This window comes from Nelusetta ayraudi, unplaced genomic scaffold (assembly GCF_046127955.1).
Source record: "Nelusetta ayraudi isolate G7.1 ecotype Tasmania unplaced genomic scaffold, CSIRO-AGI_Nayr_v1 ptg000087l, whole genome shotgun sequence".
Lineage (NCBI taxonomy): Eukaryota > Metazoa > Chordata > Actinopteri > Tetraodontiformes > Monacanthidae > Nelusetta > Nelusetta ayraudi.
Window position 1 is genome coordinate 510,495 of NW_027466137.1, and position 24,506 is coordinate 535,000.

Below are 24,506 nucleotides of genomic sequence, written 5' to 3' on the forward strand. Positions count from 1 at the left end.
TTTTCTTTCATCAAAAAATGCAGTTGCGAGTAGGTTAAGAAAATATATTGTTCGTGACAGCATTTTAGTATTGCCGTTGTCATTACTGCTCTTTTGAAATAGCTCACTGGAATCTTAACCAATCACCACCTGTTTGTTTGGTTTCCTAGAAAAGGCTCCGAAATCTCTGAGCCCAACACTATCATTTATGTCCTCCACGCCATTATTTATTATAGCTGTTTTTATTAAAGCTGTTTTTTTTGTTTGTTTTTTTATAGCTAGAATTTAAGCCAAACAAGACCAAACCACCTCTTGCTTGACGATATACAGTGTGTATGTGTGTGTGCGCGCGTGAGAGAGAGAGAGAGAGAGAGAGAGAGAGAGAGAGAGAGAGAGAGAGAGAGAGAGAGAGAGAGAGAACGTGTCCGCTACTGTCGTTTTGGTGTTATTCACACCTTTATTTTGAAATCGCTTTTAGGAGTTTCAACCGACGAAACCATTTCCGCAAAAAAAAAAACAAAGCCGTGAGTGACCGCGCACGTGAACCAACCAAGGCACCCAGGGGACCGTGAAGAGCTCTTCTTCTGTTTCGTGCCCGCTGCCACGTGACCACCGCGCCGGTTTGAACCGACCGGAAGCGGCAGCAGGGAGACGCAGCCAGTGCGCCGCCCCGCTGTCAGCCACTGTCACTGTCACGCTCCCTCCTCCTCCTCCACCTCCACCTCCGCCAGGCTCCAGCAGCAGCCCGCCGACCTGCTCTCCTCCCTGGGATGTTCCTGCAGAGTGTGCCGAGGACGGCCCGCCTGCTCCGGCTGCTCCTGCCCGCCCTGCCCGCCGCAGCCATGCACCGCAGCTACACGCTGGACGTGGCCGCTCCGCTGCTCCGCACGCAGGCCTTCATCGACGGCCGCTGGGTGTCCGCGGAATCCCACTTCCCCGTGCTGGACCCGGCCACCGGCTCCGAGCTCGCCCGGGTGTCGGACTGCGGGCCGGCTGAGGCCAAGCAGGCAGTGGATGCTGCGTACAGGGCCTTCCACACCTGGAAGCGCGTCACGGCCAAGGTTGGTTCCGGAACAAGGCGGTCAGAACCGGAACTCGACGCTCAGTCAGGCGCCGGAACCGGAACAACAGAACCTGCAGAATGTATCTGTCGTGTAACATGTGATGACCGTTGCTGGAACGTTCATCATCACGTTGAAGCTGGAAGCAAGCACGCTCAGACAGACACGCGCTGCTGATGTTGTTGTTGTCGTCGCTGTAGCCGTGTCACATTCCGCCATGTTTGTAGTTTTTAACCTCACTCACCGTCTGAAAAATCACCGCAGCGACCGGACGTGTGAAGCCTGCTCTCCTGTGATTGGTTGTCCTGCTCTCCTGTGATTGGTTGTCGTGCAGGAGCGCAGCCACCTGTTGAGGAAATGGTTCGACCTGCTGACAGAGCACAAGGAGGACCTGGCCAAGCTGATCACCTTCGAGGCGGTGAGTGGAGAGCCATCATGGACCCTGGCTGTGTCTCAGTCCAGGATCTGCATCCTTCCAAGGCTGCATTTGAAAGGAAGTTGCGTCATAGCACTGCGCGAAGGCTCCTCCCACTTCCCAAAAGTCAGAAGGACGCTCCAAATGCGTACTGGGAATGCGTCCTACTGTTAGCCCATTCCAAGGCTGCAGCGCTACTATCCTTCACCTCCTTCTGTATCCCAGGATGCTTTGCCTGCTGCTGCAAAGCATCCTGGGATCCTGGGAAGTCGGCTGAAATTAGCGCCATCTACTGGCAAAGACACCACGTATAAATTGAAGTATTGAAGTTTCACATCAAATATTCAGTTTTTAACGCAGGGTTTTTACTGATTTGAACATCCAACGCCATCGTTAGATGGTGAACCAACGGTTAGCTTGATGCTATGAAAACGTCACTTCCTGGGTTGGCCAGCAGGAGGGAACGGCGGTGACGCAACCAGGAAATACGGCCAAGGCTAGACCGTCCCGTGTGGTTACCGGGGAGGCGGGTTTGGGTCGGTCTTTCTGGGCCGGGTCCTTGGGAGGACGCTTCCTTCAGACGGAGGACCCTTCCTTCCAAGGATGCAGACCCTGGATTGAGACACAGCCCAGGTGTTACCAAAACTGTATTCCAGGCAATATGGCGATGCTGTGTCTCGGGTCGTTCTGATTGGCTGATGCATCATGTGACTTTCAGAGGCATGGTGTGAAGCGCTGCATGCTCTGTGGCGCCCTCTAGTGTGGAAGCCAAAAAGTTTTTTTTTTGTCATATTCGCTGGCTGAACCATTGGTAAGATGGTTCACCCCCGAGTGGGGGGTGGGGGGGCTGCCACACCTGAGGCGTGGGTCAGGTGACCGAGTGGGCTGGGTTCCGCTGTGTGCTTCTCGGGGTCCCCAGACTGTGAGCAGGTCTGTCCCCTGGCGTGTGTTGCAGGGGAAGCCGCTGCGGGAGTCCCTGGGTGAGATGGTCTACTCTGCCTCCTTCCTGGAGTGGTTCTCCGAGGAGGCCCGCCGGGTCTACGGCGACATCGTGCCTTCGCCAGCCACCGACCGCAAGATCCTCCTGCTGAAGCAGCCTGTGGGCGTGGCCTCCATCATCACGCCGGTGAGCCGCCGCCATGACACGACCACGCAGCGTTAAAACAGGCCTGGGCAGACTGCGGCCCAAGAACGTTTTTAATGCGGGGGGTTGTGGGTCATGTGACTGAGCTGTGCGTCTGCTCCGCCCACAGTGGAACTTTCCCAGCGCCATGATCACCAGGAAGGTCGCTGCCGCCCTGGCGGCGGGCTGCACCGTGGTGGTCAAACCAGCAGAGGACACTCCACTGTCAGCACTCGCCCTGGCCGAGGTGTGTGTGTGTGTGTGTGTGTGTGTGTGTGTGTGTGTGTGTGTGTGTGTGTGTGTGTGTGTGTGTGTGTGTGTGTGTGTGTGTGTGTAAGAGAGACTCCTGACTTGTGTCTTACTAATCAGTTTAAGTGTGTGTGTGTGTGTGTGTGTGTGTGTGTTGGTCTAGCTGTCCCAGCAGGCCGGGATCCCCCCGGGGGTCTTCAACGTGGTGCCCTGCTCCCGGGCTCAGACCCCCTCGGTGGGGGAGGTGCTGTGCTCCGACCCCCTGGTGGCCAAGATCTCCTTCACGGGCTCCACTGCCACGGGCAAGGTGAGCAGCAGCAGCAGCAGCAGCAGCAGCAGCGCGCCCCGCTGGCCGCCCGGCTCAGACTCAGCAGTTCCTCCTCTGGCCACCAGGTGCTGCTGAAGATGGCGGCCAGCACGGTGAAGAAGGCGTCCATGGAGCTGGGAGGCCACGCCCCCTTCATTGTCTTCGACAGCGCCGACATGGACGTCGCCGTGGCTGCCGCCATGAACTCCAAGTTCAGGAACTCTGGACAGGTGTGTGTGGGCGGGCGGGGGGGGGGGGGTCATGTGACTAGACTTCCGCCTCCTTCCCTCCTCATTTCCATTTTCCTTCTACCCTCCTCCTCTCCTCTCCCCCCTTCCTCTCCTTCTCTCCTCCTCCTCCTCTTCCTCCCCCAGACGTGCGTCTGCTCCAACCGCTTCCTGGTTCAGAGCGGCGTCCACGACCTCTTTGTGGATCGGCTGAGCAAGGCGATGGGGGCGGAGCTCCGGCTGGGCCACGGCTCGGAGGCCGCCACCACCCAGGGGCCGCTCATCAACAGCCGCGCCGCTGACAAGGTGGGTGGGGCTGTGGAGGGGGCGGGGGGGAGACTGTGAGTTTCTCCAGGTCAGACGGCAGGTGTGGTGCCGCCCTGCAGGTGGCGCTGCAGATCTCGGAGGCAGTCTCCCAGGGTGCCAGGGTGGTGCGTGGTGGGCGGAGGCTGGACGGCTCCTTCGTGGAGCCCACCCTGCTCACCCAGGTCACCCCCAGCATGCTCTGCATGAAGGAGGAGACCTTCGGACCACTGGTGCCCATCCTCAGGTCTGTGGTGACATCATCGAGTCCCCCACCAATCACAGGCCTTGAATCCTCAGACGTTTTGACCAATCAGACGCGTTGACCAATCAGAGTTCTGCTCGGCCGTGCGCAGGTTCGACTCGGAGGACGAGGCCGTGGCCATCGCCAACGCCTGCGACGTGGGGCTGGCAGGTGAGCGTGTGTTTCCCAGGACGCCCTGCGGGGGGCGCTGCTGAGTGTGACGCCTCCTCCCTCCCTCTCTCTCCCTCCAGGCTACTTCTTCTCGCAGGATCCCAGCCAGATCTGGCGGGTGGCCGAGGCCCTGGAGGTGGGCATGGTGGGGGTGAACGAGGGCCTGCTGTCCACCCCCGAGGGGGCCTTCGGGGGCGTCAAGCAGTCGGGCCTGGGCGTGGAGGGCTCCAAGTACGGCATCCACGAGTACCTGCAGCACAAGTACATGTGCTTCGGGGGCCTCAAGGCCTGAGGAGGCTGGGCACAGTGGCAGCGGCGCCCCCTAGAGGAGTCCTCGACTGCAGGTGGCAAGGACATTTCTTACAAATGTCTTTTTTTTAACGTCAACGGAATTAAAGAAATGATCTAGCGAGCTAAGAGCTAACGTTGCTAATGATTTCTGTAAAGTGATAAAGAAAAGAGCTGAAGGTCATGCGTGGCCCCCTGGGTTGGCCTAGCAGCTAGCACTGAAGCTAACTGTGAAGCGCACAGAGCTCAGGATGGAAAACTTTGCTCGCTGATGAGTCGCTGATTAACATTTTGACCTGAAGGTGGTGGTAGAAACAAATCAATTCTGACTTTGTTTAGATTTTTCAGATTTGTTTTTAATTTTTATTCATATTATTTTCATGCATTTCTACATTTCTATGTCTTTTTAGAAGATATGTTGAAGGAAATTCTCCCATTCAGATTTCTGAGGTTGTGGGCATGTTGTCGGGTTGTGTGTCGGTCCCTGATGTGCCAAAGTGAGTCTGTGGTCCAAGAAGATTGTCTTGTCACTGATGTTTGTCAATCGTACCATGTCCTTAGTTTTGTATCCATGAATGTAAATATTTAATCATGAGCCAGCAGGAATAAATGGAGATGGTGATGTTGACGAGTTGTTGGTCCCTTGTGTTCAGCTGCTCAGCTAAACGGTGTGAAGACGGCGGCGGCGTGTCTTTGCGTGTCGCTGTTGTTGGCCGCCAGCCGAGACGACGACAACAACAGCGTCGCGTCGGGAACATCAATCAGTGGGTGAAACTCCCTCGCTGCAAGGGCCTCTGGGTAACCGAGTCCTTCAGAGCCGCAGCGCTCAGTGAGCGGGAGGCTCCCGCCAGCGGCGCCGCTGCAGGTCGGCCACGTCAACACCACCTGTGGGCGGAGCCGGCAGGGAGCGGGCGGCTTTGGGGCGGAGCTCCACTCTCTCCTGCTCGTCCATGTCGTCCAGGATGGTGTACCTGGTCCTCCTCCTCACCTGGGCCCGCCTCCTCCTGGACACACACACACAGATGGGATCAGGACAGGATCAGTCTATGGCCTGGCGGCGGGATCAGTCTATGGCAGGGGTGTCCAAACTACAGCCCGCAGTCCATTTTTAATTGGCCCCCAAGAAATGTTCTCAATAGAACAGAATATGGCCCGCACAGTGTATTGCACTTCTTAGTTTTAACACCAGGGGGAGCTGCTCCCACTGAGTGCAACGCCGTTCCCACTGTAGGTGAGCAGAAAATGTATTCCACAGTAGCCGTGTGTTAAAGAGCACGCATGTGCAGGCACACACGCGACAAATATCAATAGTGCGCATCAATTCTGTCCCCGCCCTGCTTGTGCACACCAGAGTGCACAGCGTACACACTGCACACGCACAGTCAGCTGATCTCATCTGATGCAGATTGGCTCATTGACGGAGTGACATTTGTCCGGACCTTTGGCACGAGTGGCGTCGGATCAGCACCGCAGCCGGAGGGCCCGGTTTACACACCCAGCGCAGCTGATACTCAGCAGAATAATGCTCCTGCGCTCCTGTTATCAAGTCCAGTTCAGTCTGTTAATGTTGACAACCGTTTCAAACCAACGTTAACAGCTGGGTTGCCAAGCCTAATGACTTAAATAACGAGCTTGAAATTTGCCCCTCCCATTTCCCCCTTTGTTGTTTTTTTTCTCTGTGCTGTAAATCTTGTGTCTGAGAAGAAATGTGAGGCTGCTGTTGTGAGAATGAGCCAGCAAAGCTTTTTCTGAATCAATCAGTAAAGATCCTTTTATGGAAAGCTGTGATGGAGGCAGCTTTGTCTTTAATCATATTCAACAATACGACATATTTGACCGCTTTTAATTGATTTTTCTAACTTTAATACACTAAAGTTAAGGCAATATAGCTCATTTCTAGTAAGTGGCCCCGCCCCTCCTATATTTCTATGTATGTGGCCCTCAGTGGAAACGGTTTGGACACCCCTGGTCTATGGCCTGGCCAGCTCACCTCTTGCAGCAGCAGATGAAGGTCCAGCCGATGGACAGGATGGCAACGGCCGACAGGAAGCTGGCCAGGATGACGTAGAGCACCCTCCACTCTGACAGACAGACAGACAGCGACGACGACAACAAAACAACCTGCAGCTCTGTACACAGCTAGCAACAGGAAGTGGCTGCTATGGCAGGCCAGAAGCTGGTGTCACAAAGATGTGCCAGTTTGGACATTAATGTTGTCAGTAATACACTTTGTGACCACTAGATGGCACTAAAACAGTAAACCCTGGGCCTTTAGACAAGGCTCCATGAGGTGGGGATCAGTCCATCACCTGGGCAACCAATCAGCAGGGAGACCTGCCCACTGGCCACCTGGCTCATGGAGCAGAGATGAAGATGAAGAGAAGGAGATGGAGCAGAGATGAGGAGGAGGAGGAGCAGAGACGAGGAGGAGGAGGTGGAGCAGAGAGGAGGAGGAGGAAGAGCAGAGATGAGGAGGAGAGATGAGGAGGAGGAGTAGAGAGAAGGAGGAGGAAGAGCAGAGACGAGGAGGAGGAGTAGAGAGAAGGAGGAGGAAGAGCAGAGAGGAGGAGGAGGAAGAGCAGAGATGAGGAGGAGGAGAAATGAGGAGGAGGAGGAGCAGAGATGAGGATGAGGAGGAGTAGAAAGGAGGAGGAGGAGAGATGAGGAGGAAGAGGAGGAGGAGGAGGAGCTTTAACCACTAGCCGTGTGACTTACCGCAGTTACTCTGGCCGTCACCGAGGTAACGACGAATCACGTTCTCCGTCCAGAAGGGGTCGCAGGTGCACTCTTTGCTGATTGGGTCACACTGGCCACGCCCTGAGCAGCTGAGCAGGCACACTGAGGAGGCAACAGGAGAAGGAGTCAGAGGAGGCGAGGAGCTGAGGTCAGCAGGGGCACAGGAAGCTTCACGTCTCACAGACGGTGTCGACTCTCAGCACTCGGAACAGCAGGAAGTCGCTCCTCTCCCTCAGCAGCTGGTTCCTCAGCAGCGCCACCAGTCTGGGGGCTGCCAGGGGTCCTGAGGGGCCCCTGACACAGAGCCGCATTACCGTGCTGCACACACACACACACACACACACACAGAGTTCAGGCAGGAGCAAAGCAAACATCTCATTTCCTATTGGTCTCCAAGGGCCAAATATAATGACACCGCGTGCCACATTTGGCCCACGGGCCAGAGTTGGACCCCTGTGATCTATAGACACATCTGGTCAGTAGGTGGCTACCTGAGATCCGAGCGTCCTTGCAGCGCCCCCACCTGGATGTCGCTGTCCACCACATGGAGCAGTGCAGCCAGCTGGCGGACCACCGTGTCCCTCTGAGCCACGCTGAGCTCCGACACCGACACCAGCAGCTCCAGCTCCACCTGCTCACCACCGTCCGGCTCTGCAGGAGGAGCAGGTGGGACAGGTGAGGGAGGAGGAGGGGGAGGAGGTGGAGGAGGAGGAGGAGCAGAGGAGAGGGAACACACCTGGCCGCACCTCCACGGTGGCCGTGGCCGTGGCCAACCGGCCCTGGCCGTCAGTCACCCTCAGCTGGAACAGGTAGGTGCCCTGGACCAGGTTGGCCAGGTAGAGGGAGGCCTGCTGCTCCGAGCCGTACAGGACGTCCTGCAACACAGTCACAGCTCCACAAGCTGTCCTGAAGTGATAGACCCAGCCCTCTATAGACCCAGCCCTCTCCAGACCCAGCCCTCTACAGACCCAGTCCTCACAGACCCACCCCTCCACAGACCCAGCCCTCTACAGACCCAGTCCTCACAGACCCAGCCCTCCACAGACCCAGTCCTCACAGACCCACCCCTCCACAGACCCAGCCCTCTACAGACCCAGTCCTCACAGACCCAGCCCTCCACAGACCCAGTCCTCACAGACCCAGCCCTCCACAGACCCAGCCCTCTACAGACCCAGTCCTCTACAGACTCAGCCCTCCACAGACCCAGTCCTCTACAGACCCAGTCCTCCACAGACCCAGCCCTCTACAGACCCAGTCCTCTACAGACCCAGCCCTCTACAGACCCAGTCCTCGCAGACCCAGTCCTCCACAGACCCAGTCCTCCACAGACCCAGTCCTCGCAGACCCAGCCCTCCACAGACCCAGCCCTCCACAGACCCAGTCCTCTACAGACCCAGCCCTCTACAGACCCAGCCCTCCACAGACCCAGCCCTCTACAGACCCAGCCCTCCACAGACCCAGCCCTCCACAGACCCAGTCCTCACAGACCCAGCCCTCCACAGACCCAGTCCTCCATAGGCCTAGCCCTTCATAGACTTGAGCCCTTGACTTGTTTACATGTTGGATCCAAATTTATCAGAAAACAACGCAGACAGACACCTGAGCCACGGCGCCTGCTGAGACAGGAAGTAGTGCCAAAACTCAAAGAGGTGCCAAAACAGGATGTGATCTATTCCTAATGAAACTCCACCCCTCAGATCAAAATAAATCTTCCTAAATGGGAATTTCTTGACAGATCCAGACAGGAAGTGTCAGCTGACCCCGGCAGCGGGACTCTGGGGGTCTCGGACCCACAGGAAGTGGACGTGGCTCTGGTCTCCGCTGGTCACGGAGCCTCGGAGGAGCAGGGAGCTGTTGGGCAGCATGAGGGTGTGGCTTCCGCTGGCGTGGGCCACGGGAGGAAGACTCCTGGCTGCAGGAACAGGAAGTGGGAAGAGTGAGGGGGTGGGACTTAGTGCATCACCATGTGGCCCCTTCCCGACACCCCCTGACCTTCCTGGACTCGGACTGTCAGAGACGTGCTGTCCGTCGCCCCCTGCCGGTCGCTCACGGTCAGTCTGAAGGTGTAGCGCCCCTGCTGGAGGCCGCTGGCAGTGGCCACCTGCTGGTCCGCCCCCTCCAGCCTCAGGCCGGGGGGGCCACTGGAACGACATTTGTACACAAATATCTGTACTTTCTACTGCTTACATTGGACAACAACTTGCTGGTTGCTTTTGTTCTCTTCTAAGTTTGACACTTTTTTATTATAGTAGTTGTTGCTTGAAATGGAGCGGATAGTTTTTTTCCGTCTGACCTGAGCGCCTCCCAGTGGAAGCTGGCGACGCCGCGCGAGCCGCTGCTTTCTCCGCCGTCCAGCTTCAAACTGCTGACGGGAAGAAACAACTTCCTGTCCGGCCCCACGACGGCCCGCGGGCCGCGCTCTGCCCCGCCCACATCTGGAGCTGAGGACAGTGAGAGTGAGGGAGGGAGGGGTTGGGGGGGGGCAGGTGTCATGTGATCGCTGCAGCGTCACATGACCACACAGTGGAATTCATGTGTACCTGGCGACACGGCCAGGGGCGTGGCCAAGCTGGGAATGTTGGCGCTGATACAGGAGGAGGTGGCGGCGGGAAGGTCAAAGGTCAGAGGTCGGCCGGGGATCGACGGAGGAGCTGGAGGAAGCGGCGTCACGGCAACACAACACAGCACTGCTGAGTTTCCGTGATGTCGTCACTCTGGATGGCCTGTATCTTTGTGTGTGTGTGTGTGTGTGTGTGTGTGTGTGTGTGTGGTGAGTACCAGTCGTCTGGCCGGTCGAGAAGGGGGCGGAGTCAGCTGTCGGCACCTGCTGCTGTGTCACTGGCTCCCAGTTGAGGCGTCTCTGCAACAAGAAAGTGTCTCTTGTGCGAGTCATGGCTGCACACACTCACAGCCACACACACAGTTACACACTCACAGCTACACACACAGTTACACACTCACAGCCACACACACTGTTACACACTCACAGCTACACACACTGTTACACACTCACAGCTACACACACACCTCTGCAACCAATCTCTCTTCCTACTGATGTCACCTGACCTCTGAGTTGACCTCTGTGTTGACCTCCGCTCCGAGGTCGCCTGCTTCCTTTCTGGAAGCTGAGAAGTCGTCTTTGGCCCCGCCTCTTTCCGAGCCCGCGGCCGCTTCTGAGTGGTTGAACTCATCTCCCGTCAGTGACTCTGTCTCGGCCTCATAGCTACGAGCTCTGTCCTCCTCCTTCTGGCTCCTCCCCTTTGCCCCTCCCCCACCCACCAGTCCATCCAGGGTGGGCGTGTCCAGTCGGGGGCGCTCCGACTGGGGGGAGGGCTGCAGCGCCTGCGGCGGCGCCCTCTGCAGGAAGGCCAGGGTGGAGTGTGCAGGGCGGGGCCGACAGTCCTCCCCCTGCTGGCAGCTCAGGACGTAGCAGCTGCCCCGGGACAGCCAGACCAGGTCATAGCCCGGGAGGTCGCAGCCCGCCGCCACGCAGCGCGCCAGCGACGCCACGCCAGGGAGTCGCACCACGCTGCCGCTCCCCACCTCCAGAGACACCACCATCCCCGGGAAGGTCGCCCCCTGCCTGCACGGAGGAGCCACTGCAGCTGGAACCACACAATGATCGAGGGTGAATTAAAAACACGTCTTTATTCAGCTCGCAGTGTTTACATCCATTATACCAGTAATGTGATGCTTCAATAAATTTCCTCTGACAACGAGACGAGTGAAAACACCCTGTGAAAGTTGGTTATTGTTTGGCAATGGAAAGAAAACGTGGCTTCATCGTAGAAGGCGTGAAAGCAGATGACAGTGGTGGACGACTGCTCTGAGCAGTGCAGCTCATTAAAGAGCTGAATGAAAACATAATGCAGAGGGTCACTGGTTACCCTGGAGGCTGCAGAGAAGGAGGAGCAGGAGGAGAAGGAGGAGGTGCAGCGGGGGGAGACGCCTCAGGTCCCGCATGGTCACGCCGCACCAGCGGCCCAGAACCACCAGGTCACGTGACCTAACCTGTTCAAAGACACCGCCTGGTTGGTCACAGAAACATACGAGACACGGCGGGAGCCAGGGACAGCTAAACCAACACACACACACACACACACACACACACACACACACACACACACACACACACACACACACACACCAACCTGCTGCTCTCAGCTCCAAATCTTCAGCACCACGAGGCCGGAAAGCGCCACCTGGAAGTCCCGCCCACCCAGCGGTGTTCCACCGCAAACACAACAACACACCTGCGTGGCCGCAGCCAGGCACACACAGAGCAGCACGGGTCGGAATTCCCTTGAAAGAACTGCCGGTTTGAACTGGACCGGGACGTTCAGAACTAGTTTCAGCCTGATGCCACCGCGAGTTGAACACCTTCCGGATCCGTCTCGACTGCGTTCGCATTCGGCTGGGGCCAAGTTCCGGACCTCCACCGTGTTCACGCCGACGCAGAGACTTCACTGCGGTTGTGACGGTGGATGAGTCTGGTGCCGTCAACCCCGCCGCTTCTGTCGCAAACACCTGACCTGTCACCGTCCAGCACGACGGATGCTGCTGCTGCTGCTGATGATGATGATGATGATGATGATGATGATCTCGGGTGACCAGACGTCCCTGATTTTCGGGGACAGTCCCCGATTTGAATGGGAGAGAAAAGATGTTGCGCGCGCGCACACACACTCCAGTTATTACGGTAGTCAGTGCGCCTGACGCACTGACGCTACGTCGCAAGAGGACCCAACTGCAGACCCATGGGCGCCGCCATCACTCCAACCCGGTGCTACTATTCATCCCGTTTCTCTTTTCAGTGTAACACTGTCGAGAAAACAGAGAAAATGACGAGGGCGCACTTGGAGCGTTTTTCTTTTTTTTCTTTTTTTTTTATATTGAACAATTATATGCAAACAAACAAGGCACAACGGTATGGAATAAGATAACCGACTACATTTCTAAGATCAAGCATAAGTATTGTGACAGAGTAACCCAAGATTCAAGGTGAAAAGAAAGAACAGCTGTTTGCCCCAACAACAATAAAGCATTGAAACAAATTCTGAATCCTTATTCCCCTCCCCCCCCCCAAAAAAAAGATACTTCACTCTATCACCACGTTGTGATCGAGGTTGACCTTAGAAACACAACACATAACAATGTATCAGCTCTGGGAACACACCGGCCTGTGAACTCTTCCACGAGTCAAAACAAACCCGTCACGCACGGCGAGGCTGCGTTCAGCCATTACGGCCCCACTCAGTGGAAAGTGCTATATAAATAAAGTTTGACTGATTGATTGAAGGAATTCTCCACGTCTACGCAGCAGCAGCCCGTTCCCTTCAATCACTGACTGAACACACTGACCCAACAACGTGAGTTAGACTCTTCCATCGCTGTGTCAAACATTCCCGTGTCATGCAGAAGAACCTCTGCCAATCATGACACTTTCAGGGAAAAATGTATTATACACATATTATCATTTAAAATGATTTGGACATACATTCTGTCTTTTTCATTGGTTTGCACATGAACTTGGAGAATTGAAGCCTTTCCGGAACCGGTTGGGTCAAGGCCCGATGAGGCCTGACGTCACCGTCATCCTGACCACTGTGCCCTCTCGCAGGAATGTGTTGACTTCAGAGCTCTCTTTGAACACGCTACTTTTGGTAGTGATAGAGGTTCGCCATGGAGGGGCAACAATGTCGAAGTTCTGGGAACACGAAGGCTTTAGCCTTCATCTGGAACACGTCACGCTGGTCGAAGGTTTGTTTCCGAGAAATCCCGTGACCTTCGTCACGTACACTGACAGGCGCGAGTGGGAAAAACAGAACGTTTTGCGAGCAGCATCCCCGCCCCCTCATACATTCACTGGCCACTCCACTGGCCAGTATAGATTGTCATAGGGTCAGTTATGCATTTCATCCCAATCGGGCCGAGCCGCTCGTGATCTTCCCTCACTCATCGCAGGCCCCGACGCCTCAGTTAAGACATAAGACGGAGGAGACGCGCTGAGTGAGACGCGTCAAGCGTCAAAAAAATAAAATAAAAAAAATAAATAAAAAAAACGGCAAGGAGTTCGGAACCGAGCCTCAGTAAGTCAAAACAAGTCAAAAAGCCAATATTATAATATAATATTCTTTTGCGAAAGAGGGGACGGTGGGGGGGGAAGTAGGCGTCGCCACATGTGCTTTTGAAGTGCTAAACAGTGCAGTTACAGCACCTGTTACCGCAGCTCTGTGACGGCTTTCTGACATCTTTAACTGAGTTAAGCTGCTGCTTGTGTATGTCAGTCATTTTCAGACAAGGAAGAGAAAGTCCACAGACACCTCTTCTTATTTTAAGAGAAATATTGGAGCAGGAGAGAAAGAGACGACAGGGGAGCAACAGAGGCTTAGTGAGGAGGAGGAGGAGGAGGAGGAGGAGGAAGAGGAGGAGGAGGAGGAGAGGCCAGGCATGACTCAACTACTGACTCAGCTGCTCGACCCGTTCCTGGACCAACAGGTGAAATTATGACTGTTTGGCCTTAATAATGAAATTGACGTCTGGCCGAGACAGTTGCGTCATCTGGACAAATGTATGTTTTGTTTCGTGTGTTTCCATTAAATCACAAATCACGACAAAATCCATTAAAGCTTTTTGATTCATGTTATCGGTAGATGGGTGTCAGGAGTCTGAATAGAAATGAATAGCTGTTATTACAGCTGTAAGTGATAATTACTATGGAGAATGGCTAATTATCATTATTATTATCATCATTATTATAATTTTTTTTATTATTATTTTTATTATTATTTTTATTATTATTATTATTATTATTATTATTATTATTATTATTATTATTTATTTTATTTTATTTTTATCATTATTATTATTTTTTTATTATTATTATTATTACACATGACACAAGCACTTTTTTTTTCCCTCTCTTCTCTCTCCTCTGTCTTTTTTTTCCTGTCTTGGCCCTCAGGCCTCCCTCCTCCCACTATCCCGCTCCCCCCCCCCCCCACCCCCCCCTCACCGCCCATGACCGAGGTCCACCTGCGATGGGTAGAAAAGGGCAGACGTCCTGAGCAGGAATTCAGTCAGTCAGTCGTCCCCATCTTTACCGGACACCTTCGAAGCCTCGGCGCCTCTCGTAACATCAGCGGTCAGAACTTTGCGTCCCGTCTCCCGGTCACTACGAAAGGTAAGGACAGGAAAGAGCATGAGATGAACACTGTGGGAGAACAGCAGAAGACCATGTTTGTCAAAACAGATGGAGATGTTTTCATTCTGTGCTGTTTGTTGCTGTGTTGTTTATTGTAGATGAAGTTCCTCCTGGTGTGTCTGGCTCTGCTGCCCGTGTGTGCAGCCAGACCTCAAGGTAAAATAACACCTTAGTAACAGAAGATGTATTTGTAAACAGTTTGATCATGGAAAACTTGTTCTCTCATGTTGGTTGTTTTTTTTCAGATATTCTATTTGAAATGTTCACTTTCCCACTAGAGACCGACACTGCTCATGTGGCTCTGACCACATCAGAGCAGGATCTCGGTGCTGCCACTGTCTGCCTCAGGTGAGAGTGACACAACAACAACAACACACATGTACACATAAGTGGATGATCTACTTGAGATATGATACATTAATGACTGACTGTGCCTTTGCCGTCGCTGCAGGTCCTTCACAGACTTGACTAGAACTCACGTTCTCTTCTCGTTGGCTACACCGAGCCATGCCGATGGCTTGGTTCTGTTTTGGGATCCAAACCCAAATCAATTCATCCTCTTTGTCAAAGATTCCTGGAAGTCGTTCCTAGGGATGGACTACGCCTTGAACACGTGGCATTCCATGTGCGTCACATGGGACGGTGTGACCGGAGCGGCACAGGTGTGGCTGGATGGACGACACAGTGTTAGGAGGTACATCACCACTGGAAACATCACTGGCCCCTTCAGCATCACTTTGGGACAGGTACAGTGCTGCACACTCACATACTTGTAATTCTTCTGCACGCTCAACTCAGCTTCATCAAAATGTTGAACTGTCCCCTCTCCAGGACCAGGACTCGTACGGTGGAGGGTTTGACGCAGGACAGTCTTTCGTCGGGTTGCTGACAGATGTGCACATGTGGAATGAAACCATTCCACGCCAGGAGATCATGAACTTCATGGAAAATGGGTTCTTCAGCGCTGGGAATGTGCTCGACTGGACCCACCTGGAGTTCCGGGTCACTGGACGAGTTCTTGTGGAGGACAGCCAGTGCCCCCTCTGAAGATTTGTTCTGTAAAATGAAGCATTTAATGTGGCAGCCCATGCTTGACTATTTACAGAGAGTTGGTTTACTTGCTTCTGGAAATCAGAACGGAGGAGAAATGTTCGATCTCACTGCTTGACTTGATTGTCTCGACTGATGTAATCACTGCACCATCCAGATTTGTTTTTGATGTAACACGTACATGTTGCTATTACTGTTTTAATCATCGCTATTAACACTATTGTGATTTTCTGTGACATTGTTAGAGCTGCGCTGGCCGCTTCTTTTTTTCCTAGTTTGAATAAAATATGTTATGAAAAAAAAAAAAATCAACATTTAAATGTAATCTGCAAATTGCAGTATATACCCAAATAAACTTCTCCTCCTGATCATCTCTTCTCCTGTCAGTTCATTGAACCGTGTTCAACCCAAGTTCAAAATATGTGTACCATCACAGCCTAGAGGCTTTTACATACAAAGTTGTCATACAGAAATTTCACGTGCAAAAAAAACAAAAAAAACAACAACTTCTCATTAAATCTCAAACTCTTTCAATCTCTCTTTCCAATTGCCACCATTACCAGCAACACTTCTTTTTGGTAAAAAATAAATAAATAATAAAATAAATAAGCACAACTTCTGAATTACTTTGATATACATTTTAGTTTGTGATTTAAAAAATATACATTTTACATTTTCATTTGTGACTGTTAACAAAAATTGTACTTTAAAAAATAACTATTTTTTTTCCTGCAATGCTGAAACTATCATGTCTTTTCAGGTCTACCAGAGCAGTATCATCTAATGCGGTGGACTTGTAAGTACTGCACATTCCCTGCTGAAAAGAGAGGCCACTTGCTTAAGCATTACCGCTTAAAACATGGAGACCACTCTCGGACATCTCCACTCCCATGTCTTCATAAGGAATGCCTCCGCACATTTAAACCTTAATGCACTCAAAGTACACCTACCAACATGGCACTCTCAAAAAGATGCAGGCAAAAGTGGAGAAACTGCATTTCACTGTCAGTTGTGCAACCTTGTGGAGCCTTGCTCAGAAGCAGACTTCTTTACCCATTTTCAAAGACATCTTAAGCTGAGGCAAATGGTTGCTCGCCCATATATGTATGTATGTATTATGTATGTATTATTCAGTCATTTCTGTAGCAAAGGGTTAAATGCATTTTAAAATAAATTTTAGAACGAGTGTTCTCCATTCATTGTGTTTTTGGGGGTCATCACTGTTAGATAATGTGCTTTTAATGAAATTAGTATGTGCAGTTGTATCTTCTGTTGTAGAATTCTTTTAGGTCAAGAAAAACTACAGAAAGTTAACCTATCACTTGAGTACTGGAAGCTCACAATAAATACATTTCTGTAATCCAATTTATTACGACTTATTTGAGTACTGCCAACTCACAATAATTAAGTTAATCAAATCTAATTCATCTAAGTCAACATCAATTACTTTTTTTAAGGCAGCAAGTTTGCAATTTTTTTTTTAGTAAAGTCAACTTATTAGATTTTACAGTGTAGAACCACCAGGGTGTTTAGCTCTTTATTGAAATGACTCTGAAAACAATGGAAACATGGAGGAGATGCAGCGGATTCATGATTGCCTGACTGTTAATATCATTTCTTCAAATTCAGCGTGGCGGATTAAAAAGCTCAATGAGCTGCATATGGTCCCCGGGCCGTAGTTTGCCCACATCTGGTATAGAGGATGGATGGATGTTTTTGTAGTAATGTCTGAACTTATGTACTTAATGGTCATTCAATTTAATTTCTCTGATATTAGAATATTTTAGAACACCCATCCATCCATCCATCCATCCATCAACACCAGGGAGTCACAGGGTGAAGGCTGGGTGACCATTTTTTAGAATATATATGATTTTATTGTGTCAGACGTCAGCAACAACTGATCTGTGATGACCCCAGGGGGTCACATGGTCAGACACCCTCACCTGGGTAACCTCAGCCTGTGTCCAGCATCATCACAAAGCACCTGTCTTCATCCACATACACATTATTATCTGAGAGAAATTGTGTACCTGCAGTACACCTGCAGGAATAGTGATGTATTATTATTATTTTTTAATCTGGAAAGCCAAATAATGATTTAAAACACAAATTAATTCAAGTAAAATAAAATACTTCAATGAAACATTATTGTGGTTCTGCTGAAGATGCTCGTCAGTTGGCCTCCACCTTTGTTTAATTGTCTTTGTGAAAGATCTCTTCTGATTTCTCCAGGAAGTTCTGCTTCACTCATCTGCTTTTGGAGAGCTCCAATTGTCCAGTAGAGGGCGTCCTCGTACTCTCGCCCCCAAACCGTAGATGTTCTATGAACGTGATGAACGTCTGTCAGCATTTCTGCTCTCTGTGTCCCGACGTGTGACATCTACAATGATCACTTCAATATAATTTCGCAACCAGAACATGATTTCTCCCAGCGGATGATACATCGCTGTATATTGTAGCTGAGGAAACAAATATTGAGATATATTTGAGTTATTTGGATGATTTTCTTTATTTATTGGTCAAACTGATTATCATGTTTGTCATTTAACTAAATAACAACAAAACAACAAAAATGCGGAAATCTGGATCCAACCATCTTCCGGGTCTCCATCACAAAATGAAAGAAGACAAATTATGGTTTTGATTTAAATCCCAATTGATTAAAACTATACCGTTTGTAGTTCTTGATCATGGTTGACATATATATATTTTAATAAATATAATAAATTAATCGAATCAAAATACTGTTGCGCTACTAACCAGGGAGTTCTAGCACCAGCAGCCTCCTGCCTCCTGCTGCTCCTGGGAGACTGGGGCGCTCTGGTCTTCACAAGTGTGTGCAGAGTGAGACCTCCTCCTCTTCGCCACCCTCCTTCCCTTCTGCTTCGGATCGTTCCACTACGTCAAGTCGCCGCCGTCGGTCGCTCGGTCCGCTCGGTGAAGATGTCTGCGACGGGCTCAGGCGGCTGTGGATCCGGACCCGGAGCCACCTCGGGCCTGGGCGCCGGCGCGTCAAACCCGAGAAAGTTTAGCGAGAAGATCGCGCTGCACACCCAGCGGCAGGCCGAGGAGACGGCCGCCTTTCAGGAGGTGATGATGGACATCACCTCGACCAGGGTGAGTGAGTGTGAGGCGGCGGCAGGAGGAACAGCGCTGGCCGGGGGAGGAGAGGCCTTGCTCGGGCTCGGCGGCTGCCCCGCTGCCCCTGGCCCACTGGGCGCCATGTTCGCTACTGTTGCGTTCAGGGAACCGCGCAAGGCAACGCAACGCGGCCAAGTCTTGCGGGGACTCACTGTTGGCACTCGATCTCGTCTGTTTCCGATCCGTCGTTGAGCGCTGCTAGCGAGCCGTTAGCAGCAGCGAAGCTAACCCGCCTTGTTTACTATGTTGTGATACCTTTGCCGTCACTCGCAGCGGAGACACTTCATCTCCGGGTTCGAGCCGAAGTCGTTGGCGGGAAACCCGGTGCCCGTGTCCAACTTTAGGGAGTTGTAAAATAGTCGCTGTACCGGAAGTGTTGTCGTTGTGTGTATGCAACCTCGGGAACCTGTTGGCTCTCTCTCAAGGTTGACAGCGCTGGACGAAAACTTTCAGTCGCTGTGTCATTCTCGTCCTGTCCGGCTGGTGGCGCTGTGTGGTGTATTGTTTGAGGAGAGCCGACGTGATGGACGAAGCCGCTTCGAGCGTCTCAAGTTGTGAAAGTCGGTACTCGATCCCGGTTTTCACCGTCATAGGTCGCGACCGCCTTATTTTGATAGTTTTCCAGGTGGAATTTGGGGCCATAGACTGTCGGCGAATCCCGGGGGCTGCAGCTGGATGACCCGGTACCGGTACTGGCACCGGTTCCGGCACCGGTTCGTCCAGCTCGGTCTGAGCAGAAAATTGATGTTTGAAAGTTTGGTCCATTTTTGTTGACGCCAAGTGTTCAGTGCGTGTTAGCCGCGTAACTACAGCAGGATGTGGTGTGTGTGTGTGTGTGTGTGTGTGTGTGTGTGTGTGTGTGTGTGTGTGTCCGTCCTTAGAGCTACAAGAGGGGCCGCTAAGACTCACACCGGGACTGCGTTCTTGACTATTGGGCAATTTAATCTCCGTGACGTCACAGTTTGGAGCCGCTGAGATGTTGCTCCAGCAGCAGAGCATCTTCTCCGATGAAAAAACCTCCAGCGCGTCACCACAATGAAACAACACGGTCCAATCATATAGCAGCTTGACTCAGACACCCTGCAGTGTTTCTCAGGGGAACTGCAGCCGTTTAGAACCCGCTGGTCCGTTAGCTTAGCTCAGCTCCCAGTGGTTGGAGATGGTCAGGTGACCTGTCAGAGCCAATCGCAGCATCTGTTGAGACTAATTCAGTCAATTCTGTCAAACAGTTTGATTAGAGTAAAATTATGACGAATCAAAATGTTTTTGCATTGAATAAATTTGGAGATGATTGAAGTCACCTGTGATGACCAGCGCTTGATTGTTGGGTGGAGCTGGGGTGTGGTTATTTGTGTGCTTCAATCAGCTGATGGCATCAGGGTGTGTGTGTGTGTTCCTGACATAAGCTCCATGGTTGACCAGCAGGATGTTTAATTCAACCTCCACAGAGTCGAGGCTGCATCTTCATCCTCAGCTGAAGATCTTTGGCTGCTCAATCTGCCAACCCAATGCTGACGGTCATCATTTGTGCAGCCGGGGGGGCAGCGTTGCCTCCACTCGAGCCGCTGGCCGAGGAGCTGAGAGTCTGTCTGTCTGTCTGTCTGTCCCTCTGCCTGCTGACCTACTATTGTCTGTGTGTCTGTCCATCAGCTCCAGGCCCAGAAGCTCCGGCTGGCCCGCAGTCAGGGGCCGTACTACAGCGGCTCGCTGCCCAACGTCAACCAGATTGGCCGCAGCCCCCAGGACTTCCAGGTGAGGCCCCGCCTGCCCCCTGGTCCCTCCCCTCGCTCCCTGCTGTGACCTCTGACCCTGCTATCCCCTCCCCCTCCAGGGCTCCTTCCCGTCCAGCCTGGAGTCCAGCCGCTCCACCCGCCACCACGGCCTGGTGGAGCGCGTCCAGAGGGATCGGCGCTTCATCTCACCGGCCCGGCCGTACCGCAACCGACCCGTATCCTTCCGCCCAGCGATGCCACTTCCTGTTGCTCACTTCCTGTTCTTTGATTTCATGATATGATTACATGTGTACATATATATATATATATGTGTGTGTGTGTATAGATATATATTAGAGATGCTTTTTTTCAAGCCGATAACGATAACCAATAGCATTAATTTTTTATTAATTTTTAAATTTTAGATTATTTGTCCTTACCAAATGTCAAGAGATCACTACTATTAACAAAACAAAAACCAAGAACAGTTGTATGTATGTATGTATACATGTATGTTCATACGTACGTACATACCTGCGTGTTCCCGTCTGCTGTTGGATGGCTTCAGTGTGCTCCTCCTTGCTGCTGCTGTTGTCCTGAACCAGTGATGTCCTCCAGGTGGATAGCGCCCCCTACAGCTCGGCCTACCTGTCGCCACCATCCGACCCCAGCTGGAGAAGGTACGCTCTGTCCTCCAGGCCGCGCCCTCCTCGCTGCTTTGCAACTTGCTCAAGCCATGTTTGGCTCCGCCCCCTCCCCCACTGTTCAGACGGTCCAATCAGGGAATGACACTTTGACCCCTGCGGGTCAGGGGTTGGTTTGAACTTGAGTGACCTTCCTGAGCGATCAGCTGCTCCATCATGGGATGAGCAGGAAGTCTCAGCACAAAGCTCCGCCCTCTTTTTGTGGCAGTGCCATGTTGCTGAGTTGGACCACTCGGGTGTCGTCAGCACCAGCTGTCAATCATCATGTCCCGCCTCCCTTTTTTCATCAAATCAACTGTCTGATTGGATTCAGTGACAGACTTGATGGTGATGATGGATATTGATAGTGGTGATCAGCTGACGTTCTCCACTTCCTGCTAGAGCTGATGATGACGATGACTTCTGGTTCTGTATGTGAACTGGTCCCATGCGGTTCTGCTGAGGCCTCTGACTTGTCTGAACACCTGTGAGGAGGGGCGGAGCTTCACACAGCTTTCACTCACAACTGAAGCACTAACACAGCACACAAACCTGTCAGCTCTCACACCTCCTGCTGCTGCACCTCCTCTTCCTGCTCCTCCTCCTCCTCCTGCTACACCTCTTGCTGCTTCTCAACTATGAAAACTAAACTAAACTAAAACCCTCCTGCTGAGGTGTCCTGGTGTCCCCTTCTTCTTGGGAGTGAGAGAGCGAGCGAGAGACTGGCGTCAGTCAACACACAGGAGGCTGATGGCGTGCTTCTCTATCACGCCATCCTAAGACTACAGGATGCTCTAACAGCAGAAGAACCCACGAAGGAGCCAGTAAAAGGGGCCGATGGAGGGACTAGTAGAGGAACCGGTCAAGAAGACAGTAGGGGAACCGATGGAGGAACTTGTAGAAGAACCAGTTGAGGAACTTGTAGAGAACCGATGGAGGAACCGGTTGAGGAATCGGTCCAGAAGACCATCCTGTTGGCCTCAGTGGTTGTGGACATGGTCGTCAATGTTCAACCTGCTGATTGGCTGGTGACAGACTGGCTCCACCCACCTGACAGAAGGAAGCTGTGGTGGCCAGCAGACCCAGTGCTAGTCAGACTGATGATGAGGATGAGATCATGTGACTTGGGCCAGCTGATCTCAAGCTGGCTGGTAAAGTGGGTGTGGTTTGGATACAGACCCCTCCCTCCTCCTGCACTCGCTCCTCCTCCGTCGGTCACATGACTTGCCAGCCTCCATCCTTCTCTCTCTCTCTCTCTCTCTCTCTCTCTCTCTCTCTCTCTCTCTCTGTCTTCCTCTGCCTGCTTCCCCCCCGTCCAGACGACTCTTCCTCCCCCTCCAGCCCCGCCCCTTGCTCCTCTCAGCCCTCCGCCCACTGGCTGCTGCAGGATAGTAACTGTGTCTTCTTGTTGGTCTTGACAAGGAATTGTTCCGGAAGCTTCCCAGGGGATAAAAACCAGTTGTTCCGCCTCCCCACCACTGCACTCAACAGGTGACTCCTCCTCCTGCGCTTCCTCTTCCAGCTCCCTCCCCCTCTAGTCCCTCTTCATCTCCTCCACCTCCTCCTGCTGCTCTTCCTCCCTCTTCATCTCCATCCTCTTCCACACTGCCCTACCCCAGCTCCACCTCCTCCAGCCTGAGAGCCAATGGGATGACGTTGTGGGGAAACGTAATTCCACTCTTCTTCTTCCTCTTCTTCTTCCTCTTCTTTTTCCTCTTCTTCTTCTTCTTCTTCTTCTTCTTCCTCTTCTTCTCCTCCTCCTCCTCTGGATCTTTTGGACATGGAGTGTGAAGCTTCTCCAACCTTCATCTCCTCCGCACCCGTTTCTTTTCACACTTTCAACTTGTGATCACATCCACCAATGAGGAAGTAGCTTGCGTCAGTGAGTGGGCGTGTTTGAACGGGCTGCTCGATGATGTCATGCCCTCCAGGGGGCTTCTGGGAGTCGGTGTTGCTGATGTTGTCGTTGTTCACACCCCCTGTGGATGGTGGTGTTGAGTTCCATCCCTCCATCTCACAGCCCCTCCTCCTCTTCCCCCTCCGCCCCACAGGACCAACTCTGACTCCGCCCTTCACACCAGCGTCATGAACCCGCACACAGGAGACCCCTTCAGCATGGGGGGCCGCCGTCCCGGTGAGGCAGCAAAACCAGCACACACACACACACAGTGTGAACTGGTTTTTGTTGTGACTTCTGACTTCTGAAATCGTGTGTGTGTGTGTGTGTGTGTGTGTGTGTGTGTGTGTGTGTGTGTGTGTGTGTGTGTGTGTGTGTGTGTGTGTGTGTGTGTGTGTGTGTGTGTTCCTGAAGGCCATGCTGATGCAGAGGGGGGCAGGAGAAGTAAGTTCTGCCTCTGAACAGTCAATTTGCTGCTGCTGCTGATGTCACTGATGATGTCACTGATGATGTCACTGGTTTTGTCGCTCAGTGTTTCCGTACCCGGTCCCGCCCATTGAGGAGAACGTGCTGGACGACGGGAAGCTCAATCCCTGGGACGCCAAGAAGGTCACCTCTCTCTCTCTCTCTTTCCCTCTCGCTCTCTCTCGCTCTCTTTCCCTCTCTCTCTCTCTTTCCCTCTCGCTCTCTCTGTCTCTCTCTCTTTCCCTCTCTCTCTCCCTCCCTCTCTCTCTGTCCCTCTCTCTCTCGCTCGCTCTCTCTCTCTCTTTCCTTCTCTCTCCGTCTCTCCTTCTCTCTCTGTCCCTCTCCCTCTCTCTCTATCTGTCTCTCCCTCCCTCTCTCTCTCTCTCTCCCTCTCTGTCTCTGTCTCTCTCTCCCTCTGATGACCTCTCCAGGTGCATTCTGGGTAGGAGGTCTCCAACTCCAACTTCTTCTCCTTCTCCTCCTGCAGCTCTCTCTGCTGTCTTCGCGACCAAAGTCCTGCGAAGTCCCGGGAATCAAGTAAGAGCGGCTCGCTCCCAGTATGACGAGGTGGCCGGGGCATAGGCAAACTCTGGCCCGGGGACCAATATAAAATCACAGCTGGAGCTGCTGGCCCGCTGCTATTATGTTATTGTTATAACGACTTCATTGGTTTATTGGTTTTACTTCATTTCAAATCCAAAGGCTGCAAATAATTTCTCTATTTTGCTGAGCTTTTGTGATTTCTAATTGGATTTTGCACGTGTGCAATATGAAGTTGTTTATTGTCTCGTGTGAAGCGTTGCTTTGTTGGCTGTTCTATCTGGAGGGGGGATTCAGTGGACTCACTGTCACTGTGCTCCTCAGCGTGTTCAGCGCGCCGGAACAGCAGCCGCCGGCAGCGCCGCTCGGCGTCCCGCTGGCGCTCAACACGGGCGGCTCGCTGCCCGACCTGTCCAGCCTGCACTTCCCCTCGCCGCTGCCCACGCCGCTGGACCAGGACGAGCCTGCCTTCCCCGCTGGCCCCGCCCCCCTGAGCGGCGGCGGCAGCACCGGGAACCTGGCCTCCACCCTCACCCAGCTGGGCCTCCACGCCCAGGGAGGGGGAGGGGCCTACCAGCACCACACACCAGGTAGGGGGGCAGGGGTGGGGGGTAGTGAGAGACCTTCCTTCCTTCTCTCTCTTCCTTCCTTACTTCTCTCTTCCTTCCTTCCTTCTCTCTCTTCCTTCCTTCCTTCCTTCTCTCTCTC

General features: G+C 52.6%; 4 protein-coding genes across 11 annotated transcripts in view; 3 read left to right on the forward strand and 1 right to left on the reverse strand.

The window, feature by feature from the left end:
- The first annotated feature begins 501 nt into the window (after nt 1–501).
- aldh5a1 (aldehyde dehydrogenase 5 family, member A1 (succinate-semialdehyde dehydrogenase)) lies at nt 502–4,995 on the forward strand. The gene is made up of 10 exons (XM_076045755.1): nt 502–1,040; nt 1,375–1,458; nt 2,411–2,581; nt 2,709–2,825; nt 2,991–3,134; nt 3,221–3,364; nt 3,509–3,667; nt 3,748–3,911; nt 4,021–4,079; nt 4,160–4,995. The coding sequence occupies exons 1-10, from the start codon at nt 750–752 to the stop codon at nt 4,369–4,371; spliced, it is 1,545 nt and encodes a 514-aa protein (XP_075901870.1). The 5' UTR covers nt 502–749; the 3' UTR covers nt 4,372–4,995.
- A 138-nt stretch (nt 4,996–5,133) lies between these two features.
- kiaa0319 (KIAA0319 ortholog) lies at nt 5,134–11,741 on the reverse strand. 2 transcript variants are annotated; one of them, XM_076045753.1, is made up of 14 exons: nt 11,255–11,741; nt 10,991–11,114; nt 10,170–10,708; nt 9,882–9,963; nt 9,644–9,754; nt 9,397–9,544; nt 9,096–9,244; nt 8,864–9,015; nt 7,840–7,978; nt 7,595–7,754; nt 7,285–7,421; nt 7,083–7,205; nt 6,358–6,448; nt 5,134–5,371 (listed from the first exon to the last, which is right to left on the reverse strand). In XM_076045753.1, exons 2-14 carry the CDS (start codon nt 11,064–11,066, stop codon nt 5,194–5,196), a joined length of 2,085 nt encoding a protein of 694 aa, XP_075901868.1. In that variant the 5' UTR covers nt 11,067–11,114; nt 11,255–11,741; the 3' UTR covers nt 5,134–5,193. The 2 variants fall into 2 exon arrangements, with proteins under 2 accessions (XP_075901868.1, XP_075901869.1); XM_076045754.1 differs by having other exon boundaries at nt 6,358–6,488.
- A 2,664-nt stretch (nt 11,742–14,405) lies between these two features.
- Nucleotides 14,406–15,354, forward strand: LOC142901321 (jeltraxin-like). Its single transcript, XM_076045795.1, has 4 exons — nt 14,406–14,463; nt 14,553–14,655; nt 14,759–15,053; nt 15,139–15,354. Exons 1-4 carry the CDS (start codon nt 14,406–14,408, stop codon nt 15,352–15,354), a joined length of 672 nt encoding a protein of 223 aa, XP_075901910.1.
- A 2,795-nt stretch (nt 15,355–18,149) lies between these two features.
- Nucleotides 18,150–24,506, forward strand: part of LOC142901303 (CREB-regulated transcription coactivator 2) — a 13,316-nt gene continuing 6,959 nt past the window's right edge. For 6 of the 7 annotated variants that reach the window (XM_076045772.1, XM_076045773.1, XM_076045774.1 and 3 more), the window contains exons 1-10: nt 18,150–18,477; nt 20,152–20,253; nt 20,333–20,449; nt 20,832–20,893; nt 22,319–22,387; nt 22,948–23,029; nt 23,216–23,237; nt 23,326–23,402; nt 23,746–23,795; nt 24,123–24,388. In XM_076045772.1, coding sequence (XP_075901887.1) covers nt 18,304–18,477; nt 20,152–20,253; nt 20,333–20,449; nt 20,832–20,893; nt 22,319–22,387; nt 22,948–23,029; nt 23,216–23,237; nt 23,326–23,402; nt 23,746–23,795; nt 24,123–24,388 — 1,021 coding nt within the window. In that variant the 5' untranslated portion in view covers nt 18,150–18,303. The remainder of the gene's footprint in view (nt 18,478–20,151; nt 20,254–20,332; nt 20,450–20,831; nt 20,894–22,318; nt 22,388–22,947; nt 23,030–23,215; nt 23,238–23,325; nt 23,403–23,745; nt 23,796–24,122; nt 24,389–24,506) is intronic. The other variant, XM_076045776.1, reaches the window with a different exon arrangement.

What these genes read in the sequence shown, in the direction of transcription:
- aldh5a1 (XM_076045755.1), top strand. Translation starts at nt 750, where the DNA reads ATGTTCCTGCAGAGTGTGCCGAGGACGGCCCGCCTGCTCCGGCTGCTC. An exon ending in AGCTGATCACCTTCGAGGCG is followed by an intron (nt 1,459 to 2,410) that starts GTGAGTGGAGAG and finishes CGTGTGTTGCAG; the next exon opens with GGGAAGCCGCTGCGGGAGTC. An exon ending in CAGCACTCGCCCTGGCCGAG is followed by an intron (nt 2,826 to 2,990) that starts GTGTGTGTGTGT and finishes GTGTTGGTCTAG; the next exon opens with CTGTCCCAGCAGGCCGGGAT.
- LOC142901321 (XM_076045795.1), top strand. Translation starts at nt 14,406, where the DNA reads ATGAAGTTCCTCCTGGTGTGTCTGGCTCTGCTGCCCGTGTGTGCAGCC. An exon ending in GTGTGCAGCCAGACCTCAAG is followed by an intron (nt 14,464 to 14,552) that starts GTAAAATAACAC and finishes GTTTTTTTTCAG; the next exon opens with ATATTCTATTTGAAATGTTC. An exon ending in GCTGCCACTGTCTGCCTCAG is followed by an intron (nt 14,656 to 14,758) that starts GTGAGAGTGACA and finishes CCGTCGCTGCAG; the next exon opens with GTCCTTCACAGACTTGACTA.
- kiaa0319 (XM_076045753.1), bottom strand. Translation starts at nt 11,066, where the DNA reads ATGCGGGACCTGAGGCGTCTCCCCCCGCTGCACCTCCTCCTTCTCCTC. An exon ending in GCTGAGAGTCGACACCGTCT is followed by an intron (nt 7,206 to 7,284) that starts GTGAGACGTGAA and finishes TTGCCTCCTCAG; the next exon opens with TGTGCCTGCTCAGCTGCTCA. An exon ending in TTCATCTGCTGCTGCAAGAG is followed by an intron (nt 5,372 to 6,357) that starts GTGAGCTGGCCA and finishes GTGTGTGTCCAG; the next exon opens with GAGGAGGCGGGCCCAGGTGA.